General features: G+C 46.1%; 1 protein-coding gene across 8 annotated transcripts in view; it reads right to left on the reverse strand.

Annotated features, from left to right (window-relative positions):
- Positions 1-16011, reverse strand: part of ZC3H7B (zinc finger CCCH-type containing 7B) — a 47291-nt gene that overhangs the window by 16806 nt on the left and 14474 nt on the right. For 6 of the 8 annotated variants that reach the window (XM_032687790.1, XM_032687788.1, XM_032687785.1 and 3 more), the window contains exons 8-16: positions 14697-14739; positions 10435-10694; positions 8586-8934; positions 7541-7599; positions 6485-6647; positions 6238-6399; positions 5179-5384; positions 3638-3738; positions 2773-2954 (exon numbers count right to left, since the gene is read on the reverse strand). In XM_032687790.1, coding sequence (XP_032543681.1) covers positions 2773-2954; positions 3638-3738; positions 5179-5384; positions 6238-6399; positions 6485-6647; positions 7541-7599; positions 8586-8934; positions 10435-10694; positions 14697-14739 — 1525 coding nt within the window. The remainder of the gene's footprint in view (positions 1-2772; positions 2955-3637; positions 3739-5178; positions 5385-6237; positions 6400-6484; positions 6648-7540; positions 7600-8585; positions 8935-10434; positions 10695-14696; positions 14740-16011) is intronic. The other 2 variants (XM_032687791.1, XM_032687786.1) reach the window with 1 other exon arrangement.

The raw sequence follows: 16011 nt of genomic DNA on the forward strand, positions 1-16011 counted from the left end.
TGTGTAAGGGTAGGAACTGTTTGGTCAATGTGAAGACTATCACAAAAAAGCCCATGTTATTTAAGTGCTATAAAGACCCAAGATAGCTGCCAAAACAAACTGAAGCAAATATCTTGCAACAGCCAGCTGACTGCAACAAGTGGGGTGCTGAGGATGGCCTTGATGCAGCACCACCAGGACACAGAGGTTGCAAAACTGATCACTTTGCTTATGCCTACAGCTTTTATTAATGAAGTGAGGTGTTCCCCAGGTGTACTACATGGAGCCAGTATCTTTGATCTGGGAGCCAGCATGTTCCAGAACTTAAGGGCCACCAAACATAAGTTTTCATCTCAGCTTAGGCTGTATGTAACTTGGATAAGTTGCATCATTCCTGATTGCAGTTTCCTCATCTGTGATTCCAGCTGTTCAGGTCCCTGCCAGGCAACAATACTGCCATTTGCACAGGGCTTGAACAGGATGAAAAGCATTCAGGGAACTTTACTATTATTCAAGAACATTTGCTCAGGCCTTTAAAATGGCAGCTGCTGCATAGCTGGTACTGCTCACAGATCAGAGCTGTTTGTAAATTTTCTCCTTTTTAAACATTAATTCCAGAAGAAATAGTGTAGAGCTAGAAAAATTGCAACTTCTTCTTTCGTGTCCAAATATTCCAGGGTTGGACACAATGCTGATCTGCACTTTGGGAACAAAAACCATAAAACTGGGAAAACCACAGGAAAAAAGTTAACATGCTGTACTGGACCTGGCAGGGAAAGGGCCAAAGCACCTCCCACCTTCTCCATTCTGCACACCTGCACTGTGGTCCTTAGGGTGCAGAACCAATGGGAGAAGCATACACAGGTCTTGTCAGAAGACTGAATTTCATATGAAGTTCTTAGCAAGTGACTGCCTTCTTTCAGTCCCAGAAATTTGAACTAACTCAACAATACAGTCTAGAAATGTGGTGGCTGGGAAAAAAAAACCCCTCCTCCCAAATGTGAAAGGATGTTTGCCAATCTACCAGCTCTCCAAAGCATGAACTGTCACAAAGAAATGATCTGGGAACCAAAAGGCCCATGTGTTGATTACTTATAATATTCAGTATCTTTTGCAACATCATTAGTGAGGACAAAGACTGTGATTTCCACTGATGGAAGAAGGTAGCAAGATATGTCTGTGAAAAGCCACAGTGAACAACAAAACAGTCCTGTCTATCCAATTTTCAGATCTTGGGAACCTTTACTCCACTAATATGATCCCTTATCCCCATGAACAAAGCCAAAAGCTCTGTAAAAGCTCAGATGGCTGTGAAATGTTTCAAATGCTAGCTGTTATGAATGATGCCCTCTTCCTATTCTTGCTAAGCAAACAGCCCTCAACTGAAACTCTCTGCTCCAAAGCTAAAGCATTCTCAGAGAATGGCAACAACTATCTTTCATCTCTGTTTCCATAATGAAGGCTACACTTAGGAGAGGTAATAAACTACCATTCCAGGAAGGCAAACTCACAAGGAGAGCAGGGTCATATATACAGCCCTGCAGAAAAAAAACCACAAGATAATGGCTCTTGCATTGTTGGAAAAGACGGAAATAAGCATTGGGCTTACTGACCACCTCTGCAGCTCTTAACTCGTGGCTTATTTCATCTCCTCAGCTGAAGAGGAAGGAAGACGGAGGGAAGAAGGGAGTAAAGAAACTTTTCTAAAAAAAACTCCAAACAAAATAACAAAAACAAACCAACCATGGGGGGGGGGAGAAAGAGCAAGGTGCTTGAATATTAGAATGTCCAGAGTACTACAAGCAGTATCATAAGCATATAGGGCAGCAGTGGTGGCCTACAGCACACAGGCAACATGCTATCTTAGAAACACCGGAGTTATAATTTTTTAATTTTTGAGGCCACAAGTAAATGAGGTCAAACGACAAGAATAAAAGATGGCATTTGGCACAGAGCCACACTTGTTCATCACTGTCGCTCATGAGCTGAAGCCAAGGCCAAGGACTGAACTGAACATCAGTTATGACATCAAAGAATGGTGAGAAACATCCCTACTGTGCTTCCTCTCTGAAGTACTCCCATTACCCGACTGGGTGTTGCACTAAACAAGGGCCTCTGATGAAAAAAGATGTAGGTAGCACTGTGGGTGGACCAGTATCTACACAGTCAACAGGAGAGCAGCCAGAGAAACCCTCCAACATGTCAGTCAGAGACAGAGAGAAAGGACTGAAAGTGCCAGATGTGGCAGTGTCATCACATGAGTGCCCTGAATATGTTTGCAAAAGTCCCTTCAGAGGCATCTCATCAAAGGCTTTTTGGGAAACACCAAGTATCTTGTCATTTTCCACTGTTGATGAATTTGTTTTGAGAAACTGGAGATGCACAGCCTTCCTTTATATAACTAACTGCTTTGTCACCTGTGCATACTGCCATTCTCACTGCAGCAGATAGTCACTCAGGGGTCCAACTGCTATTTGCACAAGATTTAAGCACCAAAATACCTTTTAGGATTCAGTTCTATCTAATAATAATTTTAATTCATTCAGCTGGTCCCAAGGGATAGGCTTCCTGGTCTACAAATTATAATAGCACATGTAAAGGGACAAGGGCCAAATCACCTCATAGAACACCTTGGTTCTCTCTTCTGTGTCCCTGAGGAGGCAGAGTAAGTATATGCACAGGCAAATGACAACTTCTCAGTACTCCTAAATCACCCTCTTCCCCTCTCAACTGGCCCTGGGTACACGCTGGAAGAAACTCAGGTATACACAACACCAGCCAAGTCACACTCACCTGAATATTGCTGCAGCAGCCAGACCTTGAGCTCAATGAAACTGTGAGCAAAGTGGCAGCTGTCCTCACGAAGGCAGCCATAACGCACCTCATGTCGGCACACGTCAAACTGGAAGTGCTCTTGGAACTGACGGATTTTGGAATATTTCAGGGAGGTGGAACGCACAATGTGGACCAGACACCTGCAGCCAGGCCAGAGAAACATGAAGCACCAGAAGATCAAACCCTCCCCACCTCCTCCTTTCATGTGACATCCAGACATTTGACTGGGCAGGCAGAAAATCAACTCTGGGAGAGACAGATTCCCTCTGGAAAAAACAAGCCCCTGTCCTCCTACCCTATCAAGCCTGGGTAGGTACTTTCAATCTCCTTAGCACATGGGTGATGCTCTGCTTTAGTTCAGAGATCAGACACATTTCAAAATATGCAACAAAGATACCAACTCCTCAGGCTCAGCAAGTCCTGAAATCTCAGGATGCCAGGGACCAGAAGGAATTGTATAACTATGTACTTGACATGTTTGTTATACTTGTTTTCCTAAACATTCACTACCAGCCAGTCACAAGCAGGATCCTGAACTACAGGATCTTTGTTTTGACCTTTATGTAAAGGCCAAACTGAAAGGCAAATTAAGTCAATGGAAAACTTAGTATACTGACACCAAAGGGCTTTGCTGATGCCTGAAATCCTTCAGCACCAGCAGCAAACACACAGGGTGAAGCCCACATGCTATTTATCATGCTTTGAGCTGCCCTATGATTGGAAACCATGGGGAGAAAAGAAAGAAAGAGACCAGGGCCCTGGAGTTAAACTGGCTGGACTTGTGAGAAATTGTTCCCATCAGCACAAAAAACTGTTCACTCACTTGTTGTCATGGAAACTGTGCTTGGCAGAAAGGTTGGAGCAGACAGATGGTGTGTCCTTGGTCCCTTTGCTGATAATTCGGGGTTTGCTGTCAAAGCAAATCTGAGAAGAGAAGAATTAGCATGCTGGGAAAATCTTAGAGAGCAGTGAACCAGAGCCACTTCACTTGGAAGAGGAAGAAGAACCAGAGTCAGCCTATTCTAATGTTCGAAGTCAGAAAGAAGTCTGGTGAAAACTTTGTGGTAGGGCTTTAAAATAAAGCAAGTGAATTTCTGGAAAAGCTTCCGGACAACATATTTTGGCTTATTCTCAACAGTATTTTCCATTGTGGTTGGAAAACTTTTGGTCAGAGCCACATATTCTTTCCATGTTAGCCAACAGAGCAAGAACAAGGGGGAAATGATGAGGAGAAATAAAAGAACAGCCACTCCACAGCAAAGAACATGTCCCTTTACATGTGCTGCCAGCGTGGGGAACTCTGTGCTGCAGAGCATCAAGATCATATGAGACAATCCTCAACTGACCAATTCTGTGGCTCTGCACAGATGTCAAATGGGAATTTGTTGCATTATGGAGTTTTGATTTCTAAAGTAACTGCAGCTAAATTACAATTCGAAGCAACATCTCAAGACAGAGGAAGAGACGGGTGATCTTACGAGGCTGTGAACACTTGGTTCAGCTGCAGTGATAAGGAAGAAATCTACTTCTCCTATCTCCTACACAGTAATTGCCCTCCTGGGGGCAGGGCACTGGTTGGGACATAGAGAGTCATAGATGGCCCGCTCCTGCACCTTTAAGATCTCCTTCTTGAAGAATGCCCAGCCTTCCTGGACTCCTTTGCCCTTCAGGGCTGTCTGCCAAGGGACTCTGTCAACCAGAATCCTAAACAGGCCAAAGTCTGCCCTTGGGAAGTCCAAGGTAGCATTTCTGCTGACCCCCCTGTTTACTTCTCCAAGAACTGAAAACTATCATTTTGTGATTGCTGCGCCCAGGATGGCCTCCAACCATCACACCACCCATCAGTGCTTCTCTGTTCACAGACAACAGGTCCAGAAGGTGCCTTCCCTAGTTGTCTCCCTCACCAGCTGTGTCAGGAAGTTATCATCCACACACTCCAGGAACCTCCTAGACTGTTTCCTCTCTGCTGTGTTGTATTTTCAGCTGAAGTCCCCCACAAGAACAAGGGCTAGAGATTGTGAGACTTCTCCCATCTGCTTATAGAATAATTTCTCTGCCTCTTCAGCCTGGATGGGTGGTCTGTAACAGAATCCCACCATGATATCAGCCTTGTTGGCCTTCCCCCGGATTCCTACCCACAAACACTCAACCTTATCACTGCCATCATTAAGCTTTAGACAGTCAAAACACTCCCAAACATGCAGGGCAACCCCCCTGCTTTTCCTGCCTTGCCCATCCCTCCTGAGGAGTTTATAGCCATCCATTGCAGGACTCCAGTTGTGCGAGTCATTCCACCATGTTTCCGTGTTGGTAACTATCAACATATCAATGAAGGATGCTTGCCCCCTCCCACCAGCTCTGTACCTCACAGAGGAAGGTGAAGATGCCCTGATGTTCCTTGAGGAGCTTGGCAATTGTGAGGCTGCTCTGCTTGATCCCACCTAGCGGGTCAAAGAGGAGGTCACGGTTGAGGGTCCCCTTCCTCTCCTCCGTCCACACGTCGATCTCTTCCTGGTGGTACGCGAAGGTGCAGTTATCCCCGTACTTACAGTCCTGCTTGTTAAGCATATCTACAAAGCAACAAACAGCACACACCACCACACAAGCAGGGCGGCCCAGTCAGAAACTAAACTCTCTCTCATCTCCTCCCGCTGCCCATGCCTCTCAAGGAACTGAAAGCAAGAAAACAGAGCTGAAGAAAAAAGAAAAAACATCTCCCCCCAAGCTTGTCTATATCAAGACATTCAGGAAAGTTAATGCAACTACTGAATGGTGACAATCTCAAGTAACGTTGCTGTTGGGGAAACCATCTCAAAACAGAGGCCAGCTTTAATTCAGTCCCTGGCAAGGGACAGATCATGATTTAAGTAACACTAATCCATATTAAGTTCTCCCATAGGCCCAGCACTAAGTAGCCCTGTTAGCTTGGCTTTTGCAGTCTCCCCACCTCATTCGGTAGTTTGTAATGGCACTGCCTCAGGGACCAGTCTGGTCACACTGCCTGCATGTACCGTGGGACGGCTGGAGCAAGGGAACAGGTAGAGAGTGCTTTTCCCTAGGCAGAACCACAGGCCTGCCCTGGGGCAGCTGAGTGGAGTGGGACTAATGTGAGCACTTGTACAGGAGGCAGGTTCACAGTAAAGCCCATGTCAACAGGGCAGCTCTGAGCGCTTGGCTATGCACTGCACCTCACGGTGCCTTTGGAACTCTTCTGCTCCACCACTTTAGAAGCTGCCTGCTCTCCACAGCATGGCAGCTAATTGCCCTTCACTGTGCCTAGCCATCCAGTCCATAGGCTACTGATGGGACAGGAGACCCCAGAGCCAGCAGGCAACAGTTTAGATATCAACTGTAATTTCTCTCCCAGCCTCCCGCAGCACACAGTGAACAGCCCCTTCCTGGCCACCAACTGCCCCAGATCACCTTTGCACAGGTAATAGGATCCTACAAAGTTGGTTTTTGTTGGGCGAGGACGGATCCTCTTCCAGATCTTATCTTCCGAGTTCTTCAGCCTGCCCAGCAGGATGTCCCGCTTGCACTTGTGCTCCAAGCCTTCCCGATAGGTGTAATCACCAGCCTTGGGCCCTGCAGGAGAGAATAACCTCATCAGCCCAGGGAAAGCCAAATCCTAGCCTGGACCAGTGCTCTGGTGGCAGAGCAAACGCATTACCTGTTTTGGGGTAGCAGATATGACAGGCTTGCTTGAAGACGTGAGTAGCTGCCAGTGGGTTCTTCACTAGCAGGGCTGTGTTGGGCATTACTGGTTCTGGCTGGGACAGCAGGTGCTCGGTGACCTTGGGCACAGCTGGATGACTCACTCCACCAAGGCTGACCTGAGAGAAAACACATGTACCTCTCTTTTCAGCTCTGCAACTACCTGAGCAAGAAACCTCTCTAACCCCCTGCCCCACTCCAGTCTCTCAAAAACCTTTCCCATTTCCTTTCTCATAAAAGTGCTCACATCTGAAATGACATTTCCAAAAGAGCTGCATGCAACTTCTTCAAAGAGAACAAACACTGTGGTATGTTCACTTCAAAGACAGGCCTCTTTCTCTACTGGTAAGGGATCTCAGTTTTCTATCATGAGCCACAGAACAAAATGCCCCCCTTGCTCCTTCCCATTCCTTCCATCACAATAAGCTCTCCACTGAAAGGCTTTTAACCCTATCCCAACCTGAGAAAAAAAACCAAACCACATATCAGTAAATCTTCAGGGAGATTCACGTTGATGTTAATAGGGCTAGCAGATGACAGAAACTCAAGAATAATTGTTACTCTAAGCTTGCTAACCATCTCCTTTTTCTCCAAACTGGAGACATAGGACAGAGACAGAACAGTGTATCTGGAGAAGCCTCCTGACAGGGCCAGAGAGCAGCAAAGAGCCTCAGTAGCCTGAAGTCAAAGTTGGCTTACTCTGCCCCATCCTTGAGCGTTATGTGGCTGCCAGATACAGTGGGACATCAGCGTCCATGATCCCCTGTTGACCCTACAACCAAAGCCATACCATGTCTACCCCAGCAATATGAAGTTACAGATAAAAACAAAGATGGAACAAAGGTCTTCCTACTGACTGGGGAAATCTTTACCTGCCTTGCCACGACATGGAAGGCAAAACTCACTGGGGCAGGTCAAGAAGAGGGGCCCAAATTACCTACATCACCCAAGTCACTACTACCTTGGCTCCAGAGCACTCTGGGACATCAGCACGGAGGAGTAGCTCACTCACCACAGGCGATGGTTTTTGGCTGCCAGGTGGGTGTCGCAGTTCCTGAGAGCTAGTTTCTTCTGGGCAAAAGAAAGGGAAAAGAGCCCCACAAGATAAATACAATCATTTCACTTTCAGAGGCAATTCTGCTCACAAAAAGACAAACAAATGCTTATTAAATCAATTTGCTTTATTTATTTCATAATATTTTAATATTTTATCCCCAAAGCAGCTGTCCGGACTTGGAAAAACTCCAGGAAAGGCCTTCTTGTCCCACAAATCCTACTGAATCCAACTCTATGCTGCTGAGCACTGGCATTCCCAAGGCGGCAACTCAAAGGTAAGCCAATGCTGAGGTGAATGTGAGTGTTGAAGGCTAACTGGCCAGTCTCTGCTGTTCTCAAAATACTTTTGCTGCCAATATACTGCAACACTGGGGACAAGTTAACCAAGAAGAAGCCTGCCTTTCCTCCTGGACAGGAAGGCACTTACTCTTTGCCCACCATCCTCCTCAGCTTTTCTGCTTGTGACATCAGAGTGCAGAGCCTCATTCAAGAGGACACTCACTGCCCTGAATCCAGAGATAGGAAAAACTGACCTCAGCCTCTACCATTCTGCCCAGCATAACAAGGTCCTGCATGATCTCAAACAGTCACCATGACTTTGCTCATGCTTTGCACATGCTTTGTGTAAAATGAGGAGGGGGGAGGAAGCATGCTATAGTCCAGCAAATTGTGCCAAGGGAGGTGTCCTGGACACCGAGCCAGGTTTAAATCTCACCATTCATCATTATACACCTTTGTGTTCCATTCTCCTCTTTAAACTTCACTCCGTGCACGTACTGGTTGTCTGGGATTACACACCTACAGCCTTTCTCATTACTCCTGAGCTAAACTTACTCAGTTGCTCTGTCCAAGACAACTCTCTGCTCTCCTCTCCATTTATATTCCCATTCTGCCACACCAGCAGATAAAGCCACATGATGGATGTTCTCAGCACTGAAGGAAATAATTTTGGCATGCATTCACAGCTAAGGCAGCATAAAACCCCGTCACTCTGCACCTACCAATGGCAAAGGAATCCAAGGCATCCAGAGACCCTCTGCTTGTCCCAAAGGAGTCCAGGGCATCGAGCCGTGTGTCTGTGTAGGGAAGCAGATCCAGGGAATCCAGAGAATCTAAAGTAGAGCCGCCACTTCCTCCTGGTGGGGCCTCGAAGGCATCCAGGACAGAGGAGGAGGAGAGCTGCTTGGTGGGATCCATCACCAGGCCAAAGGAGGCGGGTGGCAGAGGGGTGGAGACAGGGATGCTGGCTGTCACGACTGGAGGCAGCAGCGGAGTTCCCCCCGGAAACACAGGAATCAACTGGGGCATCTCGGTTGGCAGATTGGCAGGAATGGTGCCCTGGACCAGAGACTTCGGGGAATCAGGAAGGAGGAGGATAAACAGCACATTAGGAATGAGGAGTAGAGACTTAAATCTGATGTCCTAGTTTTGGCTGGCACAGAGTTAATTTTCTTCTTAGTAGTTGGTACAGTGCCGTGTTTTGGATTTAGCATGAGAAAAATGCTGATAATAAACTGGTATTTTGGTTGTTGCTAGGTTGTGCTCACTCTAAGTCAAGGACTTTTCAGTTTCTCATGCTCTGCCAGCAAGCAGATGCACAAGAAGCTGCGGGAGAGCATGGCCAGGACAGCTGATCTGAACAAGCCAAAGGGATATTTCATACCACAAAACATCATGCCCAGTATATAAACTAGGGAGACTAGATCAGAAGTCACCAGTTGCTACTCAGGGATGGGATGGGCATTGGTCAGTGGGTGGGAAGCAACTGGATTATGCATCACTTCATTCTCTTGGGTTTTATTCCTCCCTCTCTCTCTCCTTTTCTATTATTATTATTATTGTTATTATTTTTATTATCATATTTTATTTTGTTTCAATTATTAAACTATTCTTATCTTAAACTACAAGTTTGGATTTTTGATTTTTTTCATTATCCTCCCCACTGGGGAAGGGGCAGGGGGAAAGTGAGTGAGCAGCTGCATGGTACTTAGTTGCTGACTGGGGCTAAACGATGACAACAGAGAGCAAGAGGCTCCCACTGAGGTGCGTGCTATACTATCTGAAGCCAAAGGATACCTGGCAGCTCAGTCCACCACAGACCTTCCAATCTATCTATACTGCAAACAGTCTGGACCAAGATCCCTGAGCAGGTGTTGGGCTACCTGAGCTCATCAGTCTGCAAGGCAGAGCCCTGTGCTGGGCACTTAAACCAGCTCAGGTTGAGAAACAGTGCAGCTGAGTACACACTGCACTGAGGTCAGGGTAAGGACCATGACTCGTGGCACCTCCCATCAGGACTTTTTGGCTCAGAGGCATCCAACGTGAATGCGATTATATTGCCTCCAGACCTAAGCTGGCTCACATAACATCAGCAACACTGGCAAATAAAATCTAACATAACTATGAATACAGACTGCGTCTGCAGCTTCCAGACCTGTTCAAAGAGCATAGGCTGAATGCAGCCTGCACAAAATACAAGAACCTTAGAGCATGGCCACTGTATGAAATACATCCATCATTCCTGTTTCACCCCACTCATTTCTACCCTCAGACTTGCTTCAACTCCTCGACACCAGAGGCCAGGTGGAAGGAAATGTCCAGGGAAGGCTACCTAGGGTACATTTTGAGAGGCAGCTCCATGAAGCTGCACACAGCAAAACAGGCTTGGAGGAGGGCTCTTTAGATACTCCCAAGCCACTTGCAGAAATAAAGGAAGTAATGAATGGGTTTTGCCAGAGGAAGAGTTAGGAGAAAATAATTACAAACAGAGAGAGGCAGCATGCATATCCTCATGCTCCAAGGACATATCTGGAACAAGAAGCAGGGGACCCATGCAATGCCAACTCTTACTAGAGGGTATGGTGACCCTTCAGCAAGGGAGTCCAGGAGGGAGTCCAGTTCTTCCCCAATGATGTCCCCATCTGTGAAGTCCTCCACGCTCTCAGGCACTGGCAAAGGTACACAGTCTGGAGATGGGAGCAAGCTGGCAGCAGGGAGCGAGGTAGGCAAGCCCTTTGCATCTGCGTCAGAGGGCAAAGGGGCCAGCCCATCATTCACAGGGATGGAGGTGGCCAAAGGAGCCGGGAGGCACTGCAGGTCCATAGCGCAGTCTGTGATGAGAGAGAAACAGAGCCAGTCACCAGGAGAGCCTCTTGCAGGAAGCAAGCAGAACACAGCCTGGCAAAAACAATATTGTACAACTCCACAAATCACAAAAACGAAGTATGCCAATTTTTCGAGAGGAGAGGCTCTAGTCTGAAGAGTACTTGCCCTTTCATTTTTGTTCCCGCTCTCCAATGGTTCACCAATAGCTGAAATACATTCTAAGGGCCAGTGCCCAGTCTGACTGTCGGGATTTGGCAAGCAGTACAGTAACCAGGAATAACACAAAACCTGTGGCTGAGCAGTTACTGAGTTCACTACGGCCAGGACTAAAGGCCAGGGGCACATAATCCAATTTCTCTATAAGCCACCACCTGGTGTTTTCTTTAATGTTCTTCACTAATGCATTTGGCAGAGATCACTGCCTTCTCTAGTCCTTGGAGCTTTGATATCCCAGCTGAAAGCTTGCTTACTCACATACACCCTCTCTAAAAACCCAGGCCTCCTAAACAGCAGAAGATAAAAAACACGAGGCCCTGCTGAGAAGAGAGTTGGAGACTGAGTGCTCAGATCACGTTATGCTATCAACGTGTCCCCAGAAATCCCCATCAGACTCACTCGGCTGTCTTTACCCAGGTAAATTCCCAGCTCCTGAGTCCTTCCTGATGTCTGTAGCTGGGAGGTGGCTGCCCATACTCCCCCTCAACACGTGAGCAGCAAACATCCCCTTGGGAACTTGTGAGAGCCAGGAGAGAGGCAGTGATTTTCCCTAAGGCTTCTTTCCCTCTCCAGTACACTACTGAAATGGTAAGATGTTCCCATCATGCAATATAAACCTCTGTTAAATGAAGTTAAGTTACAAGCACATATTTTTCAAAGAAGAGCATTTTATTCTCAAAAAAATTAAAGGTTAAAAAAAAGAAGTTCAAATGTTAGAAATTTGGAAAATGCAGTATTACATTTGCAGTTCTCAAACCAAGCACCCAAACTACCTTAATTCTGCCCCTGTGTAGATGTCCTGGAATAAAAGAAAAGAAATAAGACAAAGATGCTACCTTCTCCACCCACATCCCAGAGGCTGCACTGTAGCTGCAATGGTCTAAGGCTATAAGCAAGGCAAAGTTTGGAAGGAGAGACAATAACTTTTATTAAAAAGACTGATAAGTTTGAGAAAGAAACTAGACAAGCTTTGGAGACACAAAACTTGATCCAGCAAGAAATGCCTCCTGTCTGCTCACTCAGCCCCCACAAGAACTCGGCCATCCCTTTGTAACTGGGACTGGGCGAGCAAGCCCTGTTACTGTATCTCCAGCGCGTGTTCAGTGACCGAGGAATGTGGTGGTGCCTTTCTTAGAGAGCTCAGCAAATAACCAATTGCAGCAAACCCCCAAGTCCGGAACAAAACAACAGCAGTGACAACACATACAGGCAGGCCCCCTTATCTCTAGCCCCACCAGGAGCACAGCACCACCCATTGCAACCTTTCCTACAGCATTTGTTGTGAGTGGTCCACGTGGATGGACCACAGCAAAGGCACTGGAGGCCAAGCTGTGATAAAAGGCAGGGAAAGCAGGGGGAAGTGGTAAGGAACAAACTCAGGCACCCTCTCCACATCCTCAAGCATGTCATTGAAAGAACGCACATGTTGTACCTTATGGAATCCAACACAAGCTTTCAGTGCTGCAGCTGAATACATTTCCCACAGGCAGCAGCTCAAAGGCAGGCTGTATGTGTCCTTAGTTTTGCAACTGCCCCTCAGACCAGGCTCGGCTCCAAGCCCATGCCTCCTTTGTGATGACTTCTCTCGGATCATGTCCCTTTGGTGCAGAACCCCCATCTGCACTAGGGAGCCAGCCATCCAGCTTCCCTCGGTGACGGCCTCTAAGCTGGCAGCTCAGCCAGATTCCCTGTAGTACAAAGGGATGGCTTGTGCCTTCCCATTTTTCAGATGTTTAAATCTGGAGTACTGTCAAGATCCCTGCAGAGGCCAACAAGAAGTTCAGAACACGCTGGAAGGGATAGGGACACATTCAGCAGGGAGCAAAAGGGTTCACGATGACAGGGCCCCAAAGGATCCAGCAGTTCAGACCTTCTCTGAGGAATGAATGAGGCTCTCCAGTTTCCATTCAGACTGGGAAGCAGAGAAAAGAGGCCCTCACACATCCTAAGAGGCCCCAAATCCAGAAAAGCTGAATGCACAACCGAAAGGCAGAGAATAACATGGGACCCCCCACAGCACAGTGCATGTGAAGGGCAAGGAGAAGAGCAGGGACCAACAGGTTCCACTACTTGCAAGGAGCAGAGGGGAGATGTCTGCTCCCCTCTCTCTGACCACCCCTGTCATTCCTTCAGCCATTTCCTCCCACTCTCCTCTGTCCAATCTTTTCTCCTATCCCTCCTTTCCCATTCCTGCTTTCCTCAGGACACCCCATCTGCTGACCTTACCAGCCACGATACCCATATTTCATGTACTCTCCTTACAGAAAGCTCATGCACTTCCTCCATTCACCTAATGTTTGCTCCATCTTCAAAAAATAAAACAGTTTTCTTTGAAGAGTAGCTCACAGATACACACCCCCCTCCTGATTTCTGCCACTGCCATGACACTAAGCTCCAGGTATATATTATAAGCTCAGTGAGGGTCTTGTCTATATGCTCCCACAAACCAAGTCTCAAACCAAGCCCTCCCATCTGGCAGTTTCTCTGGCCATACACCTGTCTGACCCAGAGGGGCAAGTACAGAGTTTTTAAAAGCCCAGTTTCTAGCTCCACTTCCCCAAACAGCAGTGGTTCCCTAGTGCATTAGCTAGCCAAAGGCCATACTGAGCCAGATCTGAGCCACGATCTCTGTGGAACAGGCTGAGTTAATCAGATCACTTCAAGCAAAACATGGAGGAAAGGGCTTGAAGAGTTTGGATCTCAAAACCAAACCAACAACAAAAAAACCCCTTGCTAAAAAAGCTTTGAATCTGAAACTCTCAAGGTTCCCAGCACCCACAGCCCTCCTGGTGGCACACCACTCTCAGGGCAGTGGGATAACACATAATTCCAGTGCTTTTGAAAAGGTTTCCTAGCAGTAAAGGCTTTGTCTGCCTGAACTGCAGCAAAGGTGGCATGCTGCTCTTAACACAAATCCTAATTAAAGAGCTTACTGGATGCAGTCACTCTGTACTCTATAGTAGGAGTCCAGTTCATTTCAGCACTGCAAGATAATGTGAAAAAGTCTCCTTAATTCACAGAACTGGGTCTCATGATCACATGTAGCATTCAGCTGCTGAACTGGCATTCAACAGAAAACTAACATGTTTCCGAAAGCACCTTAATGATGAAATTAGTTTCTTTCTATAAAAAGAGCCATTGCAGTGGTAAGTCCTCACACTTACCCTCACACACAGGTAAGTGTGTTCCTTACCTTTTGAAGGAACAAAGAGGGATGTGCTCAGAGGCACAAGCTCAGTGCTCCAGCACACAACAAAGGGCAACACACTAAGCAAGCCTTTCTACAGGGGCAGAGTTAAGGTCACTTGTTTCACAGCATGAGAAAAGCAACCTTGTTAGCCCTCCTTCTGCTCCTCCTGGGTGCCTAACCCTGAACTCAGCTCTCCCTGGTCCCTCCCAACTCCTTTTGTTTTCAATTGCTCCACCTTAACATCCTGGAGTACAATACACACTCAAAGCACAAGCAGTGCCTACAACCTTAACTTCACTTTGTCTGGACTGTTTTGTTTGGGAGCAGAGCTTCAGAAGCTTTGCCAAGCTTCAAGAAAGCACAATTGGAGAGAGCTGTGTATCTCAGCAGACCCTTTTAATTCCCAGATGTGTCTCTCACTGGGCCTGGCCTTTTCTGCAGAAAAAACATTCCTGCTTTCTACCACCTTTCCCTCTTCCTTGTTACCAAAGCCAGGAGCGTGCAGAAGAGACACAAATGCAGGGATGAACCTCTCAGGCCTGCCAGTCTAGTCACATACCTTTCTGAAGCCACAAAAATCTGAGAAGAGGGATATTTTTACCTGTTTCGATGTCATCTATCGAACCCAATCCATTGGAAGCAGTCTGCAAAGAGGATGTAGGAAAGGGGAGAGAAAAATATTGTGATAAATGAATCTTTAAACATATCCACACTTCACAGATGAGATTCTTTACTACTACTAAATGCATATGACCCCTTCTTTTCCTCTATGGCCTCTTTCCTTGCTAGAGCAGTAAAGGCAATGAACTTTAAGAGGCCATTAATCCAAGGAACCTATTCGTTTTTACCTTCATCCGTGTACAAACCATTTTGCTGCAAAGGAATACCATCCCTGCACAATATCCAACCATTTGAATAAATCCATACATAGAGTAGGGTTTTTCATGTGTGGGTGAGAGTACTGTGTCCCAAGTCCCAGGATGCATCAACTGATCAGCCCACAGCATGGGAGAGCCGATTAGCCTGATCTTACACAACGTTCCTTTTCTTAGTTCACATATTTTGTGATCTAAAAACCACAAACTTTTACAGCAAACTCAAAACAGGAAAATGTTTCCGCCAAGACAACTGCTGACTTGGGAGTTCCAGGCAAGAAATAAATTGAGTCCATATTTTACAGAAACATAAAAAGAGGTAAGCACGTGTGCCTTTAGCTTAAACTTAAAAAGGCACAAGTAAAGCATTTGTCTTGAGATATTGCATCTACTACAATAGTTTTTGCACTACTTTCAATTCTTGCAAAAGGAAAGATTTTCAAATTAAAAACTAGGCACAACCATTAAAGAAAGCTGACTGGCCTTCATAGAAAGATGTGAAGGCAAGGCACTGAAGCATGAGAGGTAAACTAATTCTTTAGTATCCCACCTTATTGTACAAAATTACAATGTTTACAGTTTTATTGTTTGTTTGCTTTAAGGAGCAGTGTGAGCTACCAAACAGCCGGTAAAAACAGCAAGCGTTTAGTTTGGGGTTTTTTTACCCAGTGTTAGAACAATGAAATCCGCAATTTCTTATATTTTACCTTAGCATTTGTACAGTGCCCTGGTCACCTGGACGTGCCAGGACAGTACAGAGTACATAAACTGTGTATGTACCTCTCTCAGTACATCACAGCATTTAATTTTGTATGTTTCTTCAGCAGTTGCACTTTCTGACTTTTACTTAGCACTGCTGTTAACTACATAAAAACTTGAAAATGAAAATTTATTTAAAATGCAAGAGAAAGCAAACATTCACAATAACTAAGCAAAATGACCATTTTCAGTAATCTAATTACTGACAACAAAAATGCTGTCACTAGAAATATTTTCAAAGAAATTAATTTCCTTGAAAATATTCCTTAAAAGTGGAAAACT

The sequence above is a fragment of the Chiroxiphia lanceolata genome, chromosome 5 (assembly GCF_009829145.1).
Source record: "Chiroxiphia lanceolata isolate bChiLan1 chromosome 5, bChiLan1.pri, whole genome shotgun sequence".
NCBI classification, from domain to species: Eukaryota; Metazoa; Chordata; class Aves; order Passeriformes; family Pipridae; genus Chiroxiphia; species Chiroxiphia lanceolata.